Below are 24,761 nucleotides of genomic sequence, written 5' to 3' on the forward strand. Positions count from 1 at the left end.
TTTATTTTTCGGTTGGTATTTTACAAAGCAGCGAGAAGAAGAGAACTTGGACATTCTAAAACTTTTAAAGGTTCTGTACTAAGCTTGTTGTATTCAAATATTTGAAACTTAGGTTTGTTAATGTTTGGTTGTTGCTTCATTTTGCATTAGTTTAGGTTTCAAATTTTGTGGTACTCTTTTATTTTATTTTTATAAAGTTTTCATGTTATAGTACTTACACATGAAAGTATTTCACGTGAAAAAAGGTTGACAGTGATATGTATAATTTTATTATATGTTATAGAAAAAAAAGTTAATAGTTTTTTGGGTTTCTTTATGTGATGTAATAATTTTATCTTTTTAATTTATTTTTTATTGAATATGATAATTAGATCAACTTCCTTCCTCTATGCTTTTTGTTTTTATTTTCTATTAGATCAACGTCACTCCTTCTATGTTTTTAGAATTGGATAATACACAAATAAATAAGATGATGGTTATATTAATATATGACATTTCATCATTTCTAAACTACTTTAAAACTGATTAATACGTTAATTTTTAAAAAGATATATAAAAACCACATTAAATAAAAAATATTAAATTATCACTACAAATATAAAGATTAAAAAAAATGCTATTAAATCTTATAAACACTAGTAAAAATTCATTTTTTAACTCGTCTAATAGGCTTTGGTTTATAGAAAACCGAAGCCTATCAAAACGTAGTGACATGGTTGTAATTAAGTCGAACTTATACGCATCGGTTCCCACTGACCCGAGACATAAATGTCCTATGACCTTGGTTAACAAGACACCCGAAGCCTAAAATGTACACCTGTCCACTTGTAGTAGAAGCTTTTTGGCTGTCAACATCATTAAAGGGAAATACTGTCTCGGTTTCTCTTTTAACCAGTGCCATATTGGGATATTACCTCGGGTTTTAAATAACTGAGATAGTAGCTCTTCTTGAGTTTCTGAACTTAACCTACTGATTGTTCATTTGCGTCGCCCAACAACTTTTTCGCACTCTCCCCTTCTTCCTCTGCAGTTTCGTCCACCATTGCCAATTCTTGCCTCGTTGCGCCGCCCTTATGCTGCTAGTGCTCGTGCCTGCCTCGACATGCCACCACCTCTGCGCTCGTCACCTCCGTTTCTGTTCATGCCCGCGCCTCCTCCTTGCGCCATCGCGCCATTAGTGCCCCGCTGCTGCCTCCGCCACTATTGCCTCCGCTGCTGCTGCCTCCGCCACTACTGCCTCCGATGCTGCTACCTCCGCTGCTGCTGCCTCCACTGCTGCTTCAATCTTGCTGCCTTCAATCTTCCACGGCGGAGGCTCCATCCTCGACGTCGACACCAAAAAAGTCAAGCTTCCCCCTTTTCACTGCGATTCTAGGGTTCAAACCATCCCTTACAGGTTTAGCTTGATTTTGCAGGTTGAAAATTGCTGATGAGGATGAATGGAGGTTGAACAGGGTTGCGCAAAGTGAGGTTGGGGGATTTGCGATCTGCATGGACGCTGGCGGTGGCTACGGCCGTGGTGGTGCGATCTACTGGTTGCCTTTCTGATTGCAGGTTGTGCAAAGGAGATAGAGCTTTCGTAGTGGTTCTGTGGTGGTCTGGTAAAGGTGGTCCGATGAATGGAGTGTTGAAGATTGGTGGAGTCGCGGTAGCGTCCTGGTTCTTCGGTGGTTCTGTGGTGGTTCGAAAATGGTTGCCTTTCTGGTTCCCTCCTTTTTGATCTGCTGTCACGATATTGTGCGACACTCGCGGCGGCGTGCTGGTTCTCTGGCTTGTTTTCTATTTCTTGCAGGTTACCATGGATAGCAGCGTGATTTTGGAGAATGTTGTTGGAGAAGAAGACTTCGCGGGGTGGTCTGTGGTGGTCCGATAAAGGTGGCACAGTTGTTGGGTGGTGGTCCGATGATGTGAGAATGAAGTGTTGAAGATTGGTGGGGACCTTTCTCGAGAGTGAAGATGCCAAACTGCTACCTTCTTACTGACCCACTAGGAGAACTCGAACAGCGTGAGAAACAACTTTTCACAAACAATAGCAAAAAAAAAATAACCACTCTATTGCCTCGGTTCAGAAGGAATCGAGGCGAAAAGTCCTTAAAAAAAAGAAAAAAAAAACCTATTGCTTTGGTTACCTGTGAAACGAAGCAAAATTCTACCCCTTTATGTCTCGATTGTGAACCGAGGCCAAAAACTCACCCTTTTTACTTCGTCTGTATATGTCTCAGTTTAAGAACCGTTGTCTATGGACGAAAATAACCGCTGTCGTTTCCCTTGACTGCATTAGTAAAAAAAACGCATTAGAAGGAATAATGAGGCATTTATTGAGCTAAAAAGAATCTCCAAACCCTTCTCTAATGTTTTCCTTCAACTTCACTGTGCTTAAGTTGTTCAAATCTTACTTATAGAAAGCAATTACTTCTGCACAAACAGTTAACTCAATATCATGTTTAATTTCTCCTAAACCGGCATGCACTCTTATTTTATTCTTACTTTAAGTTTCAAACATTTTCAATTTTAAAATATTATTTCAATGGAAAAACATATTTTAACATCATCAACTAATTTCATAATCCAATTTTTATTAATTAAGAAATACTTGTAATTGGTTATTATTATAATTATTTATTTAAATTTATTATTGTTAATAAATGCATAAACTTAGTGTTAATTAGAAACTTATTATCAAAAGTAATAGTATAAATATATTACTATTGATAAATATATCATAATATTATAAATTTATTGTACCTATTGTGTTTGCTTATTAATAATAATAAATTCAATAATTTATATCAAATTTAAGCATATCATGCTTAATTCAAATTTATATTATTATTATTAATTAATTCTACTTTTTTATGGAGTTTTGTTAACAAAATTACTAAATTTATAACAAGTTTGTTGATTAAAAAGAGCTTGTTTGAAATTTTTTAATCCACGAATTAAATTTTTTATATATTACTTTAATAAAGTAATATTTATGTCGATCTAATGATATCATTTAAAAATATAAAAATATCTTAAGAACTATCGTAAAAAATTCTGTAAAACTAATGAAATATACATTTTATTGATTATGGCAATTGAAACCACAATTCATATAAAATAGCATGAATTTTATTGATAATTTAATTGAAACCATAATTCATATATGAGAGCTAGTTTTGTTTACCAAATGTACAGTAGTAATTTTTATTTTTCACTTTTTCATAATTTACTTTTATAAAATTTCATTTTTGATGGATGTTTTTGGTAGGATAATTGAGAAGATAGATCAACAATAATATCTCAATCAAATTATTTAATAGATTTATATCATTTACAACAAAAAATTTTAAGAAAATAATTTTACAGATATTTTCTTTATGCTGTTCAACTCTTTCTTTTTATCTAATATGAGACTCTTCGACTCATATTTAGATTTTATATTAAGATTTTTTTAAATATATACTAAGAATAAATAAAAATTAGTCCTCTAACAATTCATTAATAAATATAATTATTAATTTAATGATACATTTTTTTTTCAATTTATATTGATATATATTTACATTAATAACATGATATTATTAAAAATTCATGTATAATTTAACTTAATAATTATAATAATTAAATTCATAATTCTTTATATAATAATTTAAATTTAAATTTTAAATTTTATATTGTAAATAAACCTGTACTGCTTTAAATATTGTCGACATAATTTAAAAATAACTAAGTATTATTACATTGTATATTATTTTACAGTTAGTATGTAAGATCCCAAAATATATACTATAATTATATATAAAAGAGTATTCCATATATAATATAATAGAACAGTTAAGACTTCCAGATAAAGAGTTAATCTTCCAGTCATCCAAAAATGGCTATCAAATTTTAATTTTAAATACAATAGAGTATTTAAAAATTACACAAAACAAAATAGATAGCTTCACTAGACTATATAGCTGAGTCATCACCCTTCAAGACCTGCTCCAAAGGCACTTCATCTACCTCTACTCACATCCAATGAATGATCATTCCAAAAGAAAATAAAACACAAACAAGATACAAACACAAGCAGAAGGGTGAGCTAAATATACAAAGATCATACTTATTACAATAACATACATACATGCTTAATTCAAGTAAACTGGATCACTCATCATAACATGTTATACTTTAAACTTGACTTGTCCGGACTTAGAATGATTGTCGAGCTATGGCACGTTGTGCATTTGCGGTAGCTTCTACTGCTTTGCAAAGCCATTGTCAATGGGTTTCACCCTACCACACTCACGAGGTTAGTCCGTTATCACTCACCTTGGGTCATACTGGAAGCACCCAAGACTAGGACCTCCTGCTACTCCTCACGACATGGATCAATCCTCTCTACTTGAGAATGAAAGACCATTGGAGTTTCAGGATAACCCCCAAGACTAAGCTCCTGCATTTATCCTAAACTTACTTGAATCTCAACAAGAGATTTCACTTTGAATAACAATATAGGACACCACCATGTATCCTCTCCTTGAGAATCATGGAATTACGTCAATTAACCATACTTTCACTTTAAACACCATTCATAACTCTTATATTCATACACTTTCACTTTAACAATATACATCAATCATATTTTACATCTCAAAAAACATTGCACTAAGTCCAAACCAAGATAAAGAACTAAAAAGTACATTATACTGATGATCCGCTCAACGCACCTTATTCGCAAGGCAAGACAAGAGTTGCTCGCACACCGACACCTTTCGCTATGCGAATTAACTCATAGAGGTACCAAAATTCTCATACGAATTTTACACACTCGTATATTAGTATGTATTATAATCCATAATGTGGAGACAAGGTAATATAATTGCAATCTTTGAATATGAAATCTTTTCTAATAAACGAATTCTATTAAGCATTGTATAAAAGTACTGTTCTAGCTTGAGTTGCAAATAAATTTTTTTAAAACAAATATTATACATAGTTATAGTATGATAGCTATAATTTTATAACCCGTCAAATAAATTTTGAAATACTATAATTTATAACTTTTATTGCACTAATTTCATATATTAAGGAATTGTGCTTTAATAATCTTAAGGAATCAAATAAGATTGAATTAAAAAGGTACTACTCTCAGAAATTGGTCGGGATCTATGTTCGGATCATGCTTCTTTAATCTTGCAGAAGTGATTGCAAAGCTAAAAATAAAATAAAATAAACTATATATCATTTAATATATTTTGATGGATACCCTAATGATCAATTCTCCCGAATCCAAACAATGTCTTTTTTATTGGATATGCATAAATAATTTAGACGAGTGGTTTCGAAACAGTAAACAATAATTAAAAATAATGTCTCATTCACGTTGATATATATAGAGAAAGTATATACATATATTTTTTTATTACTCATTTTGATCTTTACCATTTTTCACACTGTTAAATATTTTCAATTTTTTGAGAAATATTAATTATTTTATTTTTGAATATTATCGTGTTATTTTAATGTTTATATATCTAACAAATAAAAATAATATATTATTTATCTAATGAAATTATTTTAATTTTTCATTAATACTTTTTGTAAAGACTTAAAAAATGATAATTTAGAGTAACAGTGATATAAAATAATAAGACTCGATTATTTTAATATTAAAATTAAAAGATTTAAATATAAATAGTTTTGTTATAAATGAGTTTCATAATTTTAAAGCATATCAAACTATTTTGGTACTACAGATTTTAATATTTCATGATTGAAGAGTAAGTTTGTTTTCTGCTCCTTTTTTTTGTCTGTTTTGTCTTCTTTTATATGTGAGAATGTTGTGGATGAATGTGACATTTGAGTCTTCTATAAAACTCTCTATTGATTAGTGATTCTAATGGTGTACCTTGATCGTGTTTTCGTTGTTCGTAAGAGTACATAGAGCTTCCTGTGTGTTTGGTCATTTATAAGGTAAGAAAAGCTAAATACCTTATTTATATTGTTTTAGTGCTTTAATAAATATGAATTGGTTTGTTTTAGTTGGATTAAGTTGATCGAGTTATGGAATTGAGTAAATGAACTTGCTTAAATTCGATGTATTATAACATGATCGTTTGAACTTGGTTTGAAATATGTGTATATGAAAAATCTTACTGTGATTACTTGTGAATGTTACCTATTTTGGGGTGCTTGGATTGGGGATATTGATGCTATAACTAGTTGGGATTGATGTTGGATTTTGGTATTATAAAAGGTAAGTTTTAAGTTTGGTTTTGGTTTAAATTATTTTTTTTTGTGACAGATGAGATCCAATGGAAATAGTTTAGTTTGTATTTGTATCATTTAGAACTTGGTTAGCCACTTAGTTTATTGAAATTGGGTCTTTGGGATGGTTATGGTTGTTTGGGTTGTGATGAACTATTGGTTTGGTTCAATGGAGTGAATTATTGATCAAATAAGCTAATTGATATTCAATATAAATGTTTAAAAATGTTTTACAAATAATCACAAAGATAATGATATCAAATTGGGTCATTTGGTTAATACTAGAGTACACTTAGATCAATTTTAGAGTTGTTGGTTCTGGTGTGGCACTTAGGGGTATTAGAGTGGGGCTGAACTTTGCCAAGTGAGACAACCATTAGACCAGGGCGTTGAGTGGCCATTTTGGGCGTTGAGCGTTGTGAAGACAATAAGTTTTCTATGTTCTTGGCATTGATGGGCCCTTTGATAAACTTGTATGTCTTAGGATGGTCAAGTCTAGAGGAAAGGATTATATGTCTTATATGTATTGATTTATCAATGTTATGATGGGTCTATCAAGGAGGGGGTTCACCGGAGAGATACAAACACCAATGAAATCTAAGTCAAACCATATAAGGGATTGACATCACTCTCTACCCAAAACCTTAAGACAATGGGTTAATGGGTCTTTCACCTTTATATAGTGCTATACTTTCTCATTTCTATCTGTCGGTATCAGGACAACCAGTATCGTCGAGTCGCGCAGCGGAATAAAATAAGCGGAAAGTGTGTTACGATCACAACTCAAGTTACGATAGTCCGTTATTTAGAAAATTTATTTTCTTAGAGAAATTTTATCGAACAGTTGGTGTGCGAAAAATATAAAGAGTGTAGGAAGTATAAAAAATCACACACAAAATTTTTATCCTGGTTCGAATCAAAAGATTCTACGTACAGTAGTTAATCACTATAAAAAGTGATTAACGTTTTCACTAAAAATAGTTCAACATATTACAATAGAGTGAAAGAGAATATAATGATAAAACCTTCCTCGAAGAACGAATTGAAAGGGTGTTTCCTTCGGCCAATGAACTGGAAGCGAGCAACCACATTTTCCTTCGACCAATGAACTGGAACAGTGCAGTCAGAATCTTCCTTCGACCAATGAACCGAAAGATAGCAACGTTGCCAACTCGAAGAGAACTGCTCCGACCTTTGACACACAAAGCACGAGCTTCTCCTATTTACGAGATTAGGCAATGCAATGAACCAGCTTTTTAGAACTTCCTTAGTTACACTGTACTCTTAAAAAGCTCAGAGTTCACCCTCTAAGGGTTTTAAAACAACTATATATAGACAACTAGTATGATATTGAAACGACACTTTACAACTGCCAGTGATAATCGATTATTGTTAGTGATAATCGTTTATTAAAGTCCGTTACAGGGTTTTTCAAAATGTGATAATCGATTATCCTGAGAAACAATCGATTATTCTAGGTACTTGTATAGTTCTCATCAAGACCAATGATAATCAATTATTTGAAGTAATAATCGATTATTCCAGAGCGAAATGGTTTTTCAAGAAAGCTCATGATAATCGATAATTCCACAACATAATCGATTATATGCATAACTATCTTAAAGATATGAGATTTCTAAGTTTTACATGTTTGAAATCTTTCCTAATACATTTGCAATCTACAAAAGTGCTTTTAAAACAATTATAACTTGATTCTTCGAGTTTATTTCTTGCAGCATCATCAAAATCATTTATCTTCAAAATACCACAACATAATCGATTATATGCATAACTATCTTAAAGATACGAGATTTCTAAGTTTTACATGTTTGAAATCTTTCCTAATACATTTGCAATCTACAAAAGTGCTTTTAAAACTATTATAACTTGATTCTTCGAGTTTATTTCTTGCAGCATCATCAAAATCATTTATCTTCAAAGTAACAATGCTCCTCATTGGTAACACTATCCAATGTGGGACTTGGACTCACACTTGGATTCCCAACAATCTCTCCCTTAAGGGTGAGTCCCTTCCACATTGGTACACTCCCCCTTCAGTAGAAGCATTCCCAACCAACCACAACCACGAGTAGCCCTTCATATCGCCGTTCATCTTAAATGAGACACGTTTACCTAGAATCCTTTGTCAGGAAAACCTTTCGATATAGGGACCATTGTACTCGTCTAAGCTGGTTACCAAGACAAACCTTCGGCTTTGATACTACTGTTGCGTCTATCAAAGAGAAGGTTCACCGGGAAGACACAAATACCAATGACATATGAATCCAATCATATAAGGGATTGACACCACTCTCTAACCAAAACCTTAAGGCATTGGGTTAATGAGTCTTTCACCTTTATATAGTGCTATACTTTCTCATTTCTATGTAATCTGGGACTTGGACTCATACATTTCCAACATGTTATACATATATTTTTACAAAATTTATATATGATTGTTTTTTATATGTTCTTTCTTGTTTGGAAAGAATTCGTATATTTTTTCTTATTCGGAAATGAAGAATGTTTTCATTGATGAATACATATAAGAGTATTAGAGTTAGATAGTTAAATTTTCTATCTTATTAAATTTTGTAAATCAGTAATATGTTTTATACGTATTTTCTGAGAAAAATATTTTGTATGTGATATCTCGCCTAGTTGTTATATATTATTGAAAACGGAATGTTACACTTTTATATGAATATATTTCATGGTTGAAATTTGGATGGAAGAGTTACAATTTTGTTTAATTTCTTATTTATCTCAAGATTTACTTTATTGTAATTTTTATTTGAGCAAGAGAATTCACATTTCAAAGATAAATAGAGAGGTAAATAATGTATTAATCTTCGAGTTAATTTAATAATTTTTAATTAATATATTGAACTCCACGAGCATCTGCTCCATATCCTAGGAATAATTACATTATAAAATATAAATATTGTGTGCATTGCAATAGACTAAACATTAAAATAAAGGGAACAAAATAAAATAATATAGCTATACTTATATATAAAAATATTCATTATTTTATATACAAAATAAAATACTTATTATAATATATATATATATATATATATATATATATATATATATATTTGAGTTTAATCCATTATTTTAAACTGAAATAGTTATATTAATATTTTCACTTTTTAATTATTTGAATTTAATTATTTTATAAATAATTAATTTATTATTTTATTCATTTAATAATTATTTTTTAAAATTTCAATAATTGTTTATAATAAAATATTTAACAATAAAAATAATATAAATTATATAAATAATTTATTTTATAAAATTTATTTTATAGTTTAATAAAATTTACTTGATTAAATGGAAATAAACACATGCATAACGATCTATGTAAAATTACGTATAAATTCATACAGTGAATAATTATTTGTATTCTAACTAAATAAATAATGAATAATACTAAATTCATTAAAAAGGAGAAAAACTATTAAACTGTTATTTGAGTATATAATAAAATGAGTACTAGTAATATTAGTATTTTATTAAAAATATTTAATGTTGTACTAAATTTAATATTTTTACTAGTTTCAATATGTATCAATGATTATTTTCCTCACGGGATCCATGATGGGACTCAAATAATTTTATATTCACATGTGACGCATCTTAAAGTTATTTATTGTAGGCTTGGACGTATTTTAGTTGTTGACTTTTCTAATATTTTTTTAATGTGATAGGCATAAATAACATATTTTAGTTTTACTAGATCTCACATATTTACACTGCTTTATTGTCAACTAGGAATTATTTAGTTAAAAGAGATTTTAATTGAATATCATATATTAAGTTGAATTTTAAGATGAGGGATTTTAATACAAGGGTGGAGAAGATCCTTTCCTTTACCTGTTTAGTTGAGAAGGATGGAATGTTTAAAAAACATAATTTACTATATCTTTTTAGTTTTAAATTTCAAAATATAAATAAGATTAGTTTTTTTCATACATTTAGATAGTATTTCACCAGGTTTCTTTATAAATGCTTTTAGAAAAAAATGGAATAAACTTCTTTATAAATAAAATTAACTTATGCATAAGTTTAAAATAAAATTTTTCAAAATAATTGTAAAAAATTTAAATAAATCTGTTAACTACTTCTTCCTTTCAAATTCTAATATTAATGGAGAAATAAAAAGTATATTTATAATATATATATATTTATAATATATATATATATATATATATATATATATATATATATATAATATTGATACAATAATCATAATAATAAATATATCTAAACCAAGGATAATCACTGTATTTCTATATTTTCAAGACAAAATATCATCTCAAAAGTCTAATCCAATTCTTACAAAAGTAAGCGCGTAAGTTATCCTTAAATCTGCATTCCTCTACTACTGTAAAACACTTTAACACAAAGAACATAGCTAACAACATAACAAGAATTGTTATAGAAAACAAAATTCAAACCATAACTCTATTTTCCCTCTAACAAACCTAACTATTTCTTTCCCTATAAGCACACTTGTCTCACCCAAGTACTGTCAAATCAATGAGCTCTCTAACTTTAGTTTCGCCTAGCGAGTATATTCTCGCCCAACAACCACCAAGTCAGTAACTCTTTGACTTTGATTTCACCTATGAAGTATATTTTCCCCCAGTGACCACCAAAATTAGTAGTTTTCTGAATTTGGCTTCGTCCAACGAGTATATTCTCCCCCAGCAAGTATGCTTAATTTTGTATAATAATTCTACAGATGTATGCACTTTCAACCGTGCAAGTTCATTCCAACAGCAAACACAGATGCCAAAACATACCAAATTTGAATTACACAACCTTCACTAACTTAAATAATCTCATCTGCAATACTAATTAGACAACATTTCCAAATTTCATCATACAACTCAAAGTAAGCCAAATTAAAACCTAATCTTAGTTCAACCTATCGTATTTCATCAGACAACTCAGACATGCGAGCAAACCATCGTACAACCACACAATTAGCAATTATAATGTATCTATAACTTAAAAACAATACAATTAGTTTGTTGTTGGAACAACACAAAAATGATCAGGACATACCGTTATAATCGTAGGAACTCATATATATGACAAGTGAAAGAAGACTACAACAAATTATAGGAAAAGAACAAGAAAAAGGGTTGAAACTCAATTTATACGAACAAAGAAGCGGATAGGTCCAAATTGAAGAAATCTTAGAGGGAATTCAAAGAACTCTAGAAAAATGGTTTCAGAGAGATTGTGTGTTTTAAAATAATGAAACTCGTTCATAACCAAACTATTTATATTGAAACTTTTTAATATTAAAATAATTGAATCTCACTATTTTTAAATCACTACCACTTCTAAAATGTCATTTTTTAGGTCTTTCGAGTAACTACTACAATAAATCTAGTATTAAGCACGCTCTTTAAATATTAACAGTTGTTTTGGGTTAAGGTAATTCATCTACTTAGGTATCCAAACTTGACGTGTGAACCCTTCTCAATTTTTTATTACCTAATGTCTTAATATGTATTACCAGATCATTAGACATTCATGTTTCATTTTCAAATAGGTGTTTGTCTAGCTACTGCAACTTGTCACCCAATCTCCTGTGTCCAACCTTTGATTTTTTACAAGTCAATCAACATAAAACATATTTAACTACATCTACCTTCATATTGAACCACCATAGTGATTTCTTTAGATTTTGACACACTTTTGTTATACTAAAGATCATCATTTGTCTTCCTCAACTCATCATTTATAAGCACATAGTCTCTATCTTTGAATCTCAACACTCCATTTGAGAAATCGTCATCATACCTAATATATTTGGTACATCTAAAACTAAGATTCTAAAATTGTTTTTCCCAAATCATACCAAGTAAATTTAGCATGTTGCAATCAATGTGATCAAATTTCACTGCTACATCCATACTCACATGACTTTAAAAGACTAGTGTCTTCCTCCTTACTTCTAAATTATTAATTGAGATGCTTACCGAAATATTTTGACGTTCAAAATTGGGATTCAAATTTAACCATAAATATTCGGTCAATGAACCATGATATTGTATCTTATTTATAATTTTTAAAGAAGCTTTTGTAATATTCCTAGATTAAGTGTCTAAATTGTCCCAATATATTATTAATATTTAATCATTTAATTTTTGAAGTAATACACTTAGTTTTTTAAGTGTATATGTTGTACAAATACATTATTAATGCTTAATCATTTAATTGTTTAAATAATGCATATTACTTTAAGGTTGTATTCGTTTGAACAGATTCTACTGTTCATGCAGAATTACGAGCATGGATTGTAGATGAAATTGTTGTTAGTTTTTGATGATTTGAAAGCAATGAATTGCAACGATTTGCGGGATGCAAGCCTTTTTCATCACCCTCTCATATGTAGAGATTTGAAGGGAAACAAAGTGAAATGACATATTTAACCTCATATCATTTCCCAAGATCACTCGTGAAGGTGGTTGAAGAAGTACCGTGGAGGGGGTTGTCAAGGTCTGTGCCTGGAAGAGTTTGTCAAGGTCACTGTCCTGCTTCATGAAACTATGATTTTGACTTTGTTTTTGTTTGAATTTGGTTTTTATTTTAGATGGTGCTGAAATTGTCAATATTCATTATTGTTTTTTGAATTTAATGGAATAGTTTGTTTCTTGTATATATGGGTAAATAAAAATCTCAAAAATAGTTCACTGTTATTGTCTTCTTTTTTGACAAATATTTTTTTCTAACTTTGTTACAAAAACAAATTATTTTAAAGCCGAATAAAACATTTCTTTCAAGCAAATATATCAGACACAGATTTTGATTATCTAGCTGATTTGTTAATTAATTTTTACCATTTTTTTACATTTTAATAATTATTTTAAATTTTTTTACTTTATAAACATATTTATAATTAAATATAACATTAACAATTATCATTTTACATTATTGTTTTTATAACTATAGATATTTTGGTAATCTTCAATTTTTATTAATTAAACAATTTTTTTATCTGTCACATCGGTCAAATCCTACCCTAATTTTCACAAACTTTACTTTTAAATTCACTCTCACTCACCTCCAAATTCACTCAAATAAAGAACAAAAAATTTACCTCAAATTCCCTCAAATCCATTAACTGACTCTCCCCCAAATCATCTTCCCAAAACAAACACACCTTAAGGTATCAAGATGTCAAAATCATTGTTCACCAATATAATCTAGGTCTACCAAAAATCACCGACTCCCAACAATACATAGAATCTTGAGATATAAGAAGTTTGCTTTATTAAAAATCTAAATAATTTTTTATGTCTTTGGCCTACTCGGATTATCATCCAAACTCGAACAACTATTTTATCACCGTTGGGAAAAATTCTTCATTGAATTTCCAATTTATTTTGTAATTTTTGCATGTTTAATCTTAGTTAGTTTGAGGACATAAACCCAAGAGATGCTGAAAAAACAAATTAAATTAGACGATCATAAAATAAATGTAGAACAACAACCGAAACTTACCTCACACTCTTATGCTAGAGATGTAATTTTGTTTTTTGGGATAACTTGGAAAGATTTATCATTTTTTTAAGTATAAATTATTTATGTACTACCTCCCTAGTAGCCGATCGGTCATGAAGATGGAAAGCATGACCAAATCTTCTTGACTGATCGAGTAGTTAGCTAAAGGGATATTGGACGATCAACAGTGGGTCCATGTGAGGTAAATGTCATTAATGACTAATCAACGCGTTTAATAATCATAGTAACAGCAGGAATGCAACATTTATGGATAATTAGCAGATTACAGGGCACAATAATATACAACATTAATGAATGATTAATGGGCTGACCATTTTATGAAGTCTATAAATTAAAGATTAATGACCAAGTTAGACATCTGATTCAATAGTAAAGTTAGCCTGCCATAGTGTAATCCTGACTTGAGCGTCAGAGTGTTTTGTGCAGGTCAACCCCCGATCGGTACCAGGCGAGGAACAACTAGTTCGAAGCGAGGGAAGGAGGAGCGAAATAGTGTTCTCGGTCTACCTTACCGAAACAATTGGCGCCCACCGTGGGGTCGAGGACAACAATTACCCAGTTAAGATCACAAGAATGGCGGGGCAGGCGGATCCAAGGGTGTTGATGCAAGAAATGCAAAGGAGGATGGAGGCAATGCAGACGGAGATTGAGGCGTTAAGGGCAGAACGGGACAGACATAGGGATCAGTCGATCCAACACTTAGTGATCTCTACACAAGTGGGAGACATGGGAAACACGCAAGGGGAGGCGGAAACCATGAAGCGAACAGTGCTGCAGGAAACCAGGGAGGCCGGCGTGATCCAGGGGCTGTCGTTGGTCAAGGAGGACAACCAGATGAAGCTGAGGGGTTGCACCCGTTTACATCGGCTATGAAGGAGGCGCCTATGCCTGAAAATAAAGCGCTTCCTGCAATGGAAAAGTATGATAGATCGACCGACCCAAATGAGCATCTTCGATCCTTCGTCGATGCAATGACTGTTTACTCCACTGATAATCTGGTGTGGCGTAGGGTGTTCTCTTTATCATTGAAGGGAGAAGCCTTAGCTTGGTTTCATTCGTTGGAACCCAGGACGATCGATGGTTTTGGGATGTTGTGCAATTTATTTGGGCAACAGTACTCCTCAAGCAAGCCCCAAGAGCTGACGTATTTGGACCTATTAAAATTGAGGCAAGCAACAGGGGAAACCTTGAGGGACTTCATGGATCGGTTTAATAGGACCGTTCGGCAGGTGAAGGATGTGGGTAGGAAATTTATATTGAATAGCCTCACGCAGGCTTTGCGACCAGGACCTTTGGCAGACAGTTTGTATGCTGAGGAAACGCAGACCATGGTGGAGCTACAAAATAGGGCCAACAAGTTTATACGTGTGGAGGAAATGCGGGCTTATCAACAGGGCCAGAAGAAGAAGTATGCGCGGGTGGTGGGTCGTGATCAAGGACGTAAGGAGGGAAAGCGAGCACGAGAGCAGGATGAAGGGGGAACTTCAAAAGAAGAGAATTCCCTAAAGGACCCCGATACACCCGATATACACCGTTGAGTGCAACAAGAGTGAAGGTGATGGAAGAAGCTTTGCGGGCGGATCTGTTAACCTTGTTACAAGCACCCTCTGCAAGGAATGCTGATAGGCAGAAGCATTGTAAGTATCACCAAAACTTGGGGCATGACACAGAAGACTATGATACACTAAAGGATAAATTAGAGGAGCTGGTAAGAGAGGGCCACCTCAAGAGATACGTGCAGGAGGAAAAGAGCCGGGAGGTGCCAAGGAAGAATCATCCGAGGCAGAATAATCAACAATCAGGTGGTAATGGAAAGCGCTGGGAAGATCGGCGTGGTGGAAGAAAGGAGACTAAGTGATCCTTTAAGGGTCATATCAATACTATATCTGGAGGTTTCGCAGGAGGAGGTGCTACATCGTCAGCCCGAAAGAGGCACTTGAGAAACCTGAGAAGTGTCAATCAAGCAGATGTGAGGCGGAGGTCAATGCCGAGGATTATCTTCTCGGACGAAGATTTTCATGCTCCTGACCCTATTCAAGACGACCCGATGGTAATAACGGCAGTAATAGCCCAGTACACCGGGGCTAAGGTTTTGATAGATCAGGGAAGCTCGGCCAATATTATATTGGAAGACCTTCCAGTAAATGAACCTATCGGAAGATATCATAGTAGCGTTTAGTGAGCAGATTCTTGGTTTTACCGGTGAAAGGGTGGATACGAGGGGGTATATAGATCTCCGAACGAGCTTGGGGACCGAGCGGGAGGCCAAAGACTTAAAGGTCAGATTCTTGTTAGTCGAAGCTAATACCTCATATAATGTCTTGCTAGGTCGGCCTTGCTTGAATGCTTTTGGAGCAATAATGTCTACACCTCATTTGACGTTGAAGTATCCGTCAGACGAAGGAATGATTTGTACGGTTAGGGCAGATAAGAGGATGACGCGGGAATGTTATGTAGCAGGATTAAAGATAGAATAGTGGACACCAAGACCAAGAGTAGGACGCGTAGAAATAACTATGGCAGATCTGGATCCTAGGACGAATACCGAAGATCGTATGGAACCGCTCGGTGAGTTGCAATCATGGAGTCTAGGAGAGAGGGAAGAGCAATTGATAATGCTAATTCTTACCATTATCTAAGCATCATTTTAGTAGCAAAATCAACTCTTCTTTAGCTTATTACTTGCTTAAATCCTCTCTTTTATTTAGTTTTAGTATTTATCTATATTTTGAACTACATTACGTAAATAATACTCTAATCCCTTATTTTTTGATCTATTTTGATGTTAGGAAGATCCTCCATTACATTGAAGAGCCTCGGTGATCCAAGAAGTCATTGATTTAAAAGTCATTTTTGCTTAAGCGAGAATAATTTAGCTTAAGCGAGAATGACTATCTTCTTCAAGAAGTTTATTCTCGCTTAAGCGAGAATAATTTAGCTTAAGCGAGAATTCGGTCAGTATATATACTCACGAGGCAGAAAGAAAAAAGGGTCTTTGGTTCTTTGGAGGTGCGATTTTACGTCTGGAGCTCATGGAGGGCGCGAGGAGCTTGTGGGAACATCTCCTCCTCTTCCTTTGGGTCTCCTTCTTCTTCCATCTTCCATGTTTGTAAGCTTTAGGGTTCTCCATGGAAATGGAGAACCAGATTCATCTTGTTAGGGTTAGATGTAGCCTATGAACTCTTGTGTAATGAATGATTGTTTCGTATTTATAAATTTCTTTTCTATCTATTACTAGTATTCTTGTTTCCGATCTTAAAGCTTGCATGTAATGGGGACGTTCATGACTTGATTTTGGGGTTTCTTTGAGCCAAGGATGGGATATGAAATCTTGAACTGAAACAAGAGTCCTTGTGGGTCATTAAGCCAGGGATGGGATAACATGTTGTCTTAGATCCTAGTTCTTAATGCGGGTTTGCTTGTTAGATTGTCCAAGGGATTGGAGTTTGATAAGGAAAACCTAGGCTCTTTCACCTAAGGGATTAGGGCTAGAGTGTTTTAGTGGATTGACTTTAGTAAATTGATAGAGAGGAGATGAAATTGGTTATACATAAGAGTGCATTGGTGAAAACTAACCTTAGCAATGTCATTTCATACCATTTCTAGTCTTTTCCATTTCCAAGTGCCTTCAATACCAAAGTCCAACCTTGTAATTACTTGTGAATTTATTTTTTTGCACATATTCTTAAATGATGAGTTGTTCTTGAGTCTAGATGAGTTGTTAATCGCACAATTTTCTAGTATTATGAGTCTCTTGGGAAAACGATACCTGGTCTTATCACGGTTTATTACTTGAACGATTTGGTGCACTTGCCAAAGAGATTAACAACAATACACCTCCATCGGAGGGAATCTTGATGACGATCAGAAGGAGGCCATCTGACGAACACTGAAGGATAATAAAGACTTGTTTGCATGGACGACAGCAGATATGCCAAGAATTCATCCCAGCATAATGTCACACAAACTGTCTTTATTAAGAGAAGTCCACGCGGTGGCGAAAAAAAAATGAAGTATAGGGGCGGAAAAAAGGAGGGCTGTGGATGAAGAGGTTAAGAAGCTAATGGAAGCGGGATTCATTCGGGAGGTGAAGTACACCACGTGGCTAGCTAATGTGGTAATGGTTAAAAAGTCAAACGGGCAATGGCGAATGTGCACAGATTTCACCGACCTTAATAAAGCATGCCCGAAAGACGCGTATCCACTTCCTAACATTGATGGATTAGTTGATGGCGCATCGGGATATCGAATTCTTAGTTTGGGTACAATCAAATTCCCATGTACCATCCAGATTGTGGAAAGACGACATTCATCATTGAGCGGTCTAATTATTGCTATGAGGTCATGCCATTCGGTCTCAAAAATGTTGGAGCCACTTACCAGCAATTGATGGATAAAGTCTTCAAACAACAGATTGGGAAATGTATGGAAGTTTACGTTGATGATATGGTTGTAAGAAGCCGAACGGTGGAAGAACATGTGAAGGACTTAGTGGAAGTGTTTGGACAGGTGCGGAGATATGGTATGCGATTGAATCCTACCAAGTGCTCGTTCGGTGTGTCGACAGGAAAGTTCTTGGGTTTCATGCTGACGGAACGGGGGACTGAAGTTAATCCAGAAAAGTGTCAAGCGGTGTTAGAGATGAGAAACCCTCAGAATTTGAAGGAGGCACAAAGGGTGGTGGGACGTCTGACTTCCTTATCCCGGTTTATCCCTAAACTGGCCGAACGGCTAAGGATAATAGTTAAGATAATGAAGAAGGACACTAAAGGACAGTGGAATGATTAGTGCGAAGGCGCATTTGTAAAAGTGAAGCAGATATTAACTAGTCCACCCGTCATGGGGCGACCGGAGAGCGAGCTTGATTTGCAACTTTATTTAGCTACAATTGATGTCATGATCAGTGTTGCACTGGTGCAGGAAACTCCAGAGTTCAAACCAGTTTACTTTGTTAGTAGAATTCTTAAAGACTCAGAACAAGGTATCAGCAGTTGGAGACGGTAGCTTTGGCGGTATTAAACGCAACACGACGCCTGAGGCCTTACTTCCAGGGCCATCAGGTGGTGGTAAGAACCGATCACCCAGTGCAAAAGATCCTGCGAAAACCAGATTTGGGAGGAAGGATAGTTGGTTGGTCTGTTGAGTTATCAGAGTTCAGTTTACGTTATGAACCGCTCGGGTCGGTACGAGGGCAACACTTGGCAGAATTTGCAGCGGAACTTCCAACAGGGGTCGGGAATAACCTAGCGACCTGGAAGATTTTCGTTGACGGATCAGCTAGCAAGAACAGAGGAGGTGCAGGAATTGTCTTGAAGGACCAGACGATGTGGTGATTGAACAATCGTTTATCTTTAGATTTATGATCAAAAGGGGATCCCTGTCGTTCGTCACTCAACACAACTTTCAAGTTCTGGGCTAAAAGGTTGCGTTCCTATATTTATCGTTTGTCATCGGTAAATATTAGCAAATTTTTACTTTTGAATGACGAAGAAAATTGAGACTCGAATCGCGATGAGGATATCAGTTAAAGCTAATGTTGGCTAATATCGAATACAAAATAAGACCAACGTTTTGATCATTCATTGTTAAAGTTTGTACAGGAAATTGTACTAAGTACAGGCCAAAAACTAGGTAAAATCAAAAGTACGACTTGGAAAACGTTCGTGATCACGTGTCGAGGGTCACATCTTCGTCACCCGCAGGCTCGAAAACTAGAGTCTCCTTGGCGATGCTAGGGTTGATGGCAGGCTGGGTTACATTATCATCAGGAAGGGCTAAAGTCACCAGCTGGCCGTCGACCAAGACCTTCATGATGTCGAACCCAGGGTGATTTAGAGGGGTTTCGAAGAAGTAATGACACTGCGCGATGCCCTGATCGAACCCATGAAGACGTTCGTCGCACATGGCACGGGCCAAGTACTCATTTTTCGCAGCAAGTTTCTTCTGATCGACAATCAGGGAGTCCCTCTCTTTCATCAACTCATCATTTTGGGTTGAAGCTTTCTGCAAGTCCAACTTCAAGGTATCATTTTCCCGCTTGAGTTGACGATTGGTATTTTTGGCTTGGGTCAAAGAAGTGGTGGCCTTCGTACAATCATCCTCGGCAATTTTTAGGGTTTCGATCAGACGAAGTAACAGGTTGATGTTTTCCTTTTGGGCAGCTTCTAAATCTTGACGTGCGGTTTCCAATTCTTCAACCATCAAAGATTTGGCTGCACCGGTGAGTTCATAGGCCATATCCAAAGCTTCGCTGGGAGACATCTCCCTAAAGGGTTTCTTCTCATCGGGCTGGAGGTTGTATTGAAGACGCTCAACAATGCTCAAGCTCGGATCGAGGGGACCAGTGCACAGAGGACCCTCTAGTGTCTTCTTCTTGCTTTTCTTATTGGAAGAAACAGATTTCTCCCGAGACATTTTTCTCTTTGCACTACTCTCAGGGTGGACCTCTTCAGGAATGGTAAGAGGAACATTGAAGGGTTGATCAGCAGAAACCTTCGGTGCAGAGTGGACCGATCGGGGAGTGGGATTCTTTAAACCCACAACATTAGGAGAGGATGTGCCTTCTCCAGTTTTCTTCAGCTCTTCTTTCTTGCGGACCATCATTGCTAAGAAAGCCCGATGCTTTTCCATGCCACCGTATAAATCTGAAATAAGAAGAAAAATTTAGATAAGTCAAAGGTGGCTGTAAGGTGTAATGAAAGTCTTATCGAACACTCTAGCACGCAGAGTGTTAGAGCCCAAGAAACCGATGAGCTTGCGAGAGGAGATCTTCCGGGGTAGCTGATCAAACTAGCTGATTACGTCTAGTTCATCAGGGGTCGTTTCAGCCTTAGACCATGAAATCACCTTCTTGGGACTTGATGTCCAATAAAAAGGAAATTTTGGCCGACCGTCCTCAAAGTAAAAACCTGACCAATGGGAGTCCATTACGGCGACCTTAAAAAAATTGGTCTTGAAATCCTTGTATGACGTATTGAACAAAGTGAACAATTGCTTATCCTTCACGGGGGCGAGGGATACCCAGGATTTACTCGCAACGGGTATAGCTCGGAAGAAGTGCAAAAAGGCAGCAGGAGTAGGGGTTAAGATGAGGGCAGAGCAAACCACAGAGAAGACCTGCATGTAAGCCCACCCGTTCGGGTGTAGTTGAATTGGGCATACATTCAAGGCTCGCAGAACGCCCATTTGAAAGTCGAAAAAGGGAAGTCGAACGCCTAAATCCCGAAACAGGGTGACACACATAAAAGACATCTAGATCGTAACCTTCACGCCCGTGGCATGCCCGCTCATTTGCCCTACAAACTACTAGCTTAATGCGCTCAGCATCCCTTATGTTAGATAGCAAGCACACTCGACCCGCCAAAAACTCTATGGAAGCGCTGGTAGTAAAGTAAGGAGCGTGCAAGCCTACCTTGTGGGGAGCCCATTTGTACCCTTTAATAGTAGGAGGAGGGGGTGGCACCGGACCATTCCCGGGTGTTGTCGACCTCTAGCTCCACATCCCCTTCGGAGCCTTTGTTCTCAGATCCAAGAATAGAAGAGCTTACGGAGGACGATGACTGTGCCGCCTCATCAGCGTACCCCAGACCCTCACCGACAACCTCATTGACGGAAAGCGAAGAAGACATAATCACCTTTAAGCAAAGACGATCGAAGAAGAAGAAAAAGAGGACTAAAGATGTGAAAATGACGGGTGGACCTTCCTCGTATTTATAGCCTAGAAAAGCGGTTTCAACGATAAATCTAGGCCTTTCGTTGCTGGTAGATCCAATGCTGGAGAAGAGCTGACCTTTCAAATCCAACTGACACGATTACACGTGTCCTGGTACCAACGGTTACTCTTTACCTAAACCACTTTAAACTTTAAACCCCTTCGCGCCTACTGATAGTCGCTCGGGGCTTGGGGGGCTTAATGTACTACTTCCCCAGTAGCCCATCGGTCATGAAGATGGAGAACATGACCAAATCTTCTGGGCCGATCGAGTCATTAGCTAAAGGGATATTGGACGATCAACAGTGGGTCCAGGTGAGGTAAATGTCATTAATGACTAATCAACGCGTTTAATAATCACAGTAACAGCAGGAATGCGGCATTTATGGATAATTAGCATATTACAGGGCCCAATAATATACAACATTAATGAATGATTAATGGGCTGACCATTTTGTGAAGTCTATAAATATAAGATTAATGACTAGGTTAAACATCTGAATCAATAGTAAAGTTAATCTGCCATAGCGTAATCCTGACTTGAGCGTCAGAGTGTTTTGTGCAGGTCAACCCCCGATCGATACCAGGCGAGGAGCAACCACTTCGAAGCGAGGGAAGGAGGAGCGGAATAGTGTTCTCGGTCTACCTTACCGAAAGAATTTATATAAGAGACCGATTTTTCTTGGATTTCTGACAATTTTTTCCAAAATTAAGTTGAATTTTTATCATATATTTCTATTACAACAGAACATATATGTCTCACTTATTTAATTCAACATAAAGTCTTAATTGTGAGTTCCTAGCAATTTAATTCATGTAAGAGTGTGATATCTTTTAGATTCCTAACAGGTTTTCTAAAACTGAGTTGAAATTTACCATATATTTCTACCACAATAGACTTATTTAAATCAATATTACTTTTAACATAACACATTAATCTTAAGTTTGACAGGGATTTTAGCAATTTTAACAAATTAAAATACATTATATTTGGATTACATATTAATAAATTTCTTTTATTTGTTAAATAGTTTATTTGGATGAAATAATTAAAATATTTTATATTTTAATTTTTTTATTTGGATAAAATAAGTTCTATTTTAAAAATATTTGGATAACTCACCTCTATCCTTAATCTAAGTTTACTTAACATGGCTTTCAAACCAAGACGACTTATCCTAGTCTTTAGTCATTGTGAACTCATCCCAACCTTCGGTTAAGCCAACTCACCTTAACCTTCGGTCTAGGCAGACTCCTGTGACCTTTAGTCAAGACCAAATCGTCTCAACCTTAGGAATGGGTTAACTCATTTCAACCTTCAGTCAAAATGGACTCCTCCCAACCTTTGACTTGGACTGACTCATCTAAATCATCGGCTTAAGACTACTCATATCAACCTTTGACTCGGTCAACTTGTCTTAACCTTTGGCCATGACTAACTTAGCTCGTCATTCATCCAATTCGAACTTCGCCCTACGATGAATTTACTTAACCTTCAACCTACGTCAATTCCTCATAACCTTCATTCTGACTAACTCACTTCCACCTATGGTCCAGGCGACTCTTCTCAACCTTTAACTTAGACAAAGTCATCTCGACCTTTGGTCCGGACTAACTTGTCTTAACCTATGACACAAGTTGACTCGTCATGACTTTTGCCTAGTCTGAATTAGGTCAATCTCTGTATGAGCCACCTTAACTCAACTTTCAATTCAGCTCGACTTAACTCAACCTTCAGTCTGGATCGGCTCGGATCAACCTTTGGTTTGGGTTAACTCAACTCGACTTGACATTTTACCCAGACTGGCATAGCTCAAACTTTGTAATGGGCAGACTTAACTCAGCCTACAGCTCGAGTCAATTCAGTTCGATCTACAATCCCGATCGACTCGACTCAGCTCAACCTTCAACATGAACAAATTTGTCTCGTCTTTCGACCTTGCTGACTTAACTCGACTAAATGCTTCAGCCAATTCAGCTCAACCTTTAACTTAACTCACATATTTCAACGTTCAATTCAACTAACTAGTCTCACCTTTAATCAAATTAACTCAACTTGACCTTCAAGTTGATCAATACATCTTGACCTTCAGATGGATCGACCTAGATCTTCGAGTTCAAATCTAATTATTTAAATTTAGATTGGATTTTAGATTACAATTTTAAATTCTCATGTTCACTCTAGAACTAAAAAAATCATAAGTAATAAATCAAGATCCCATAATCAAGATCCCATCTTTGATGATATTCACCAAGAAAAAGAATAAGACAAAAAAGTACCTTGGGAGTCGACGAGGAAGTACAGCTACCCAGCCATCTTCACCACAAAAATCACATTCAACCAAATTCAACAAACTCTTACCTAATTAATTGTGCCTCAATAATGGCTCTCACACACAACCAAGAAATAGAATATGGTTTTGACATATTACCTAAGTTAGAGTTATCACACGGAATATTTGTATTTAATATTGCTAATGATATTTGATTTTTATCAAGAATTAAATATAGTCTTTCATTGGCCAATCTTCTTTTTATTCTCCTTTTCTTACACATAAATATAAGAGAGATCACATTATGTATACTTTTATTATTGCATAATTAATGAAATTATAAAAAAAAGTCCCAATATGATTTTATTTATAATTTGTGAACCTAAACTTTAAATTCTTAATTTTATATCGGTTATTATATCTTCACACTCAATTTTTTTACGGTCTTTATTATTAATTTCTTCTTACAAATACAAGTATAATTTTGTAATGATCATATTACACTTAAAAATAAGTTGTCAATGTCAAAATACCAAAACATCATTTCTCTTATGGTAAATTTTATTTAAATTGATCAACAATAATAAATTTATCAAATCATTTAAATTTAATATATTTTTAGAAAAATATGTTGCCCCAATTTTGAATCGTAAACGAAATTTTAAACAATTTTATATTAGTAAAAGAAATTGTAAAGATGACTTGAATTAAATGAATTTTAAGTTTTGAAAAAAGAAAGATTCCAATTAAAAACATTAAAATTTAACAAAAATTATATGGATATATATAATTTGATCAATTTTCCCTTACACACGTACACTTGGAATAAATTTAAAATTTTCTGAAGTTTAGAAATACTTTATGATAATAAATTTGAGACATATAATTCTATTTTTTTTTACGTAGTTTCATACACTAACATTCTTAGCATTTAAAATCTAGTGTGGGATACAATATAATATGCCTTGTAGCACAAAAGTTTACAT

At 34.7% G+C, this 24,761-nt stretch overlaps 1 protein-coding gene across 1 annotated transcript; it reads left to right on the forward strand.

Moving 5' to 3' along the window:
• The first annotated feature begins 15,349 nt into the window (after positions 1-15,349).
• LOC108327332 (uncharacterized) lies at positions 15,350-15,970 on the forward strand. The gene is made up of 2 exons (XM_017561049.1): positions 15,350-15,596; positions 15,693-15,970. Exons 1-2 carry the CDS (start codon positions 15,350-15,352, stop codon positions 15,968-15,970), a joined length of 525 nt encoding a protein of 174 aa, XP_017416538.1.
• Positions 15,971-24,761: the final 8,791 nt, after the last annotated feature.

Source organism: Vigna angularis, chromosome 2 (genome assembly GCF_016808095.1).
Source record: "Vigna angularis cultivar LongXiaoDou No.4 chromosome 2, ASM1680809v1, whole genome shotgun sequence".
Lineage (NCBI taxonomy): Eukaryota > Viridiplantae > Streptophyta > Magnoliopsida > Fabales > Fabaceae > Vigna > Vigna angularis.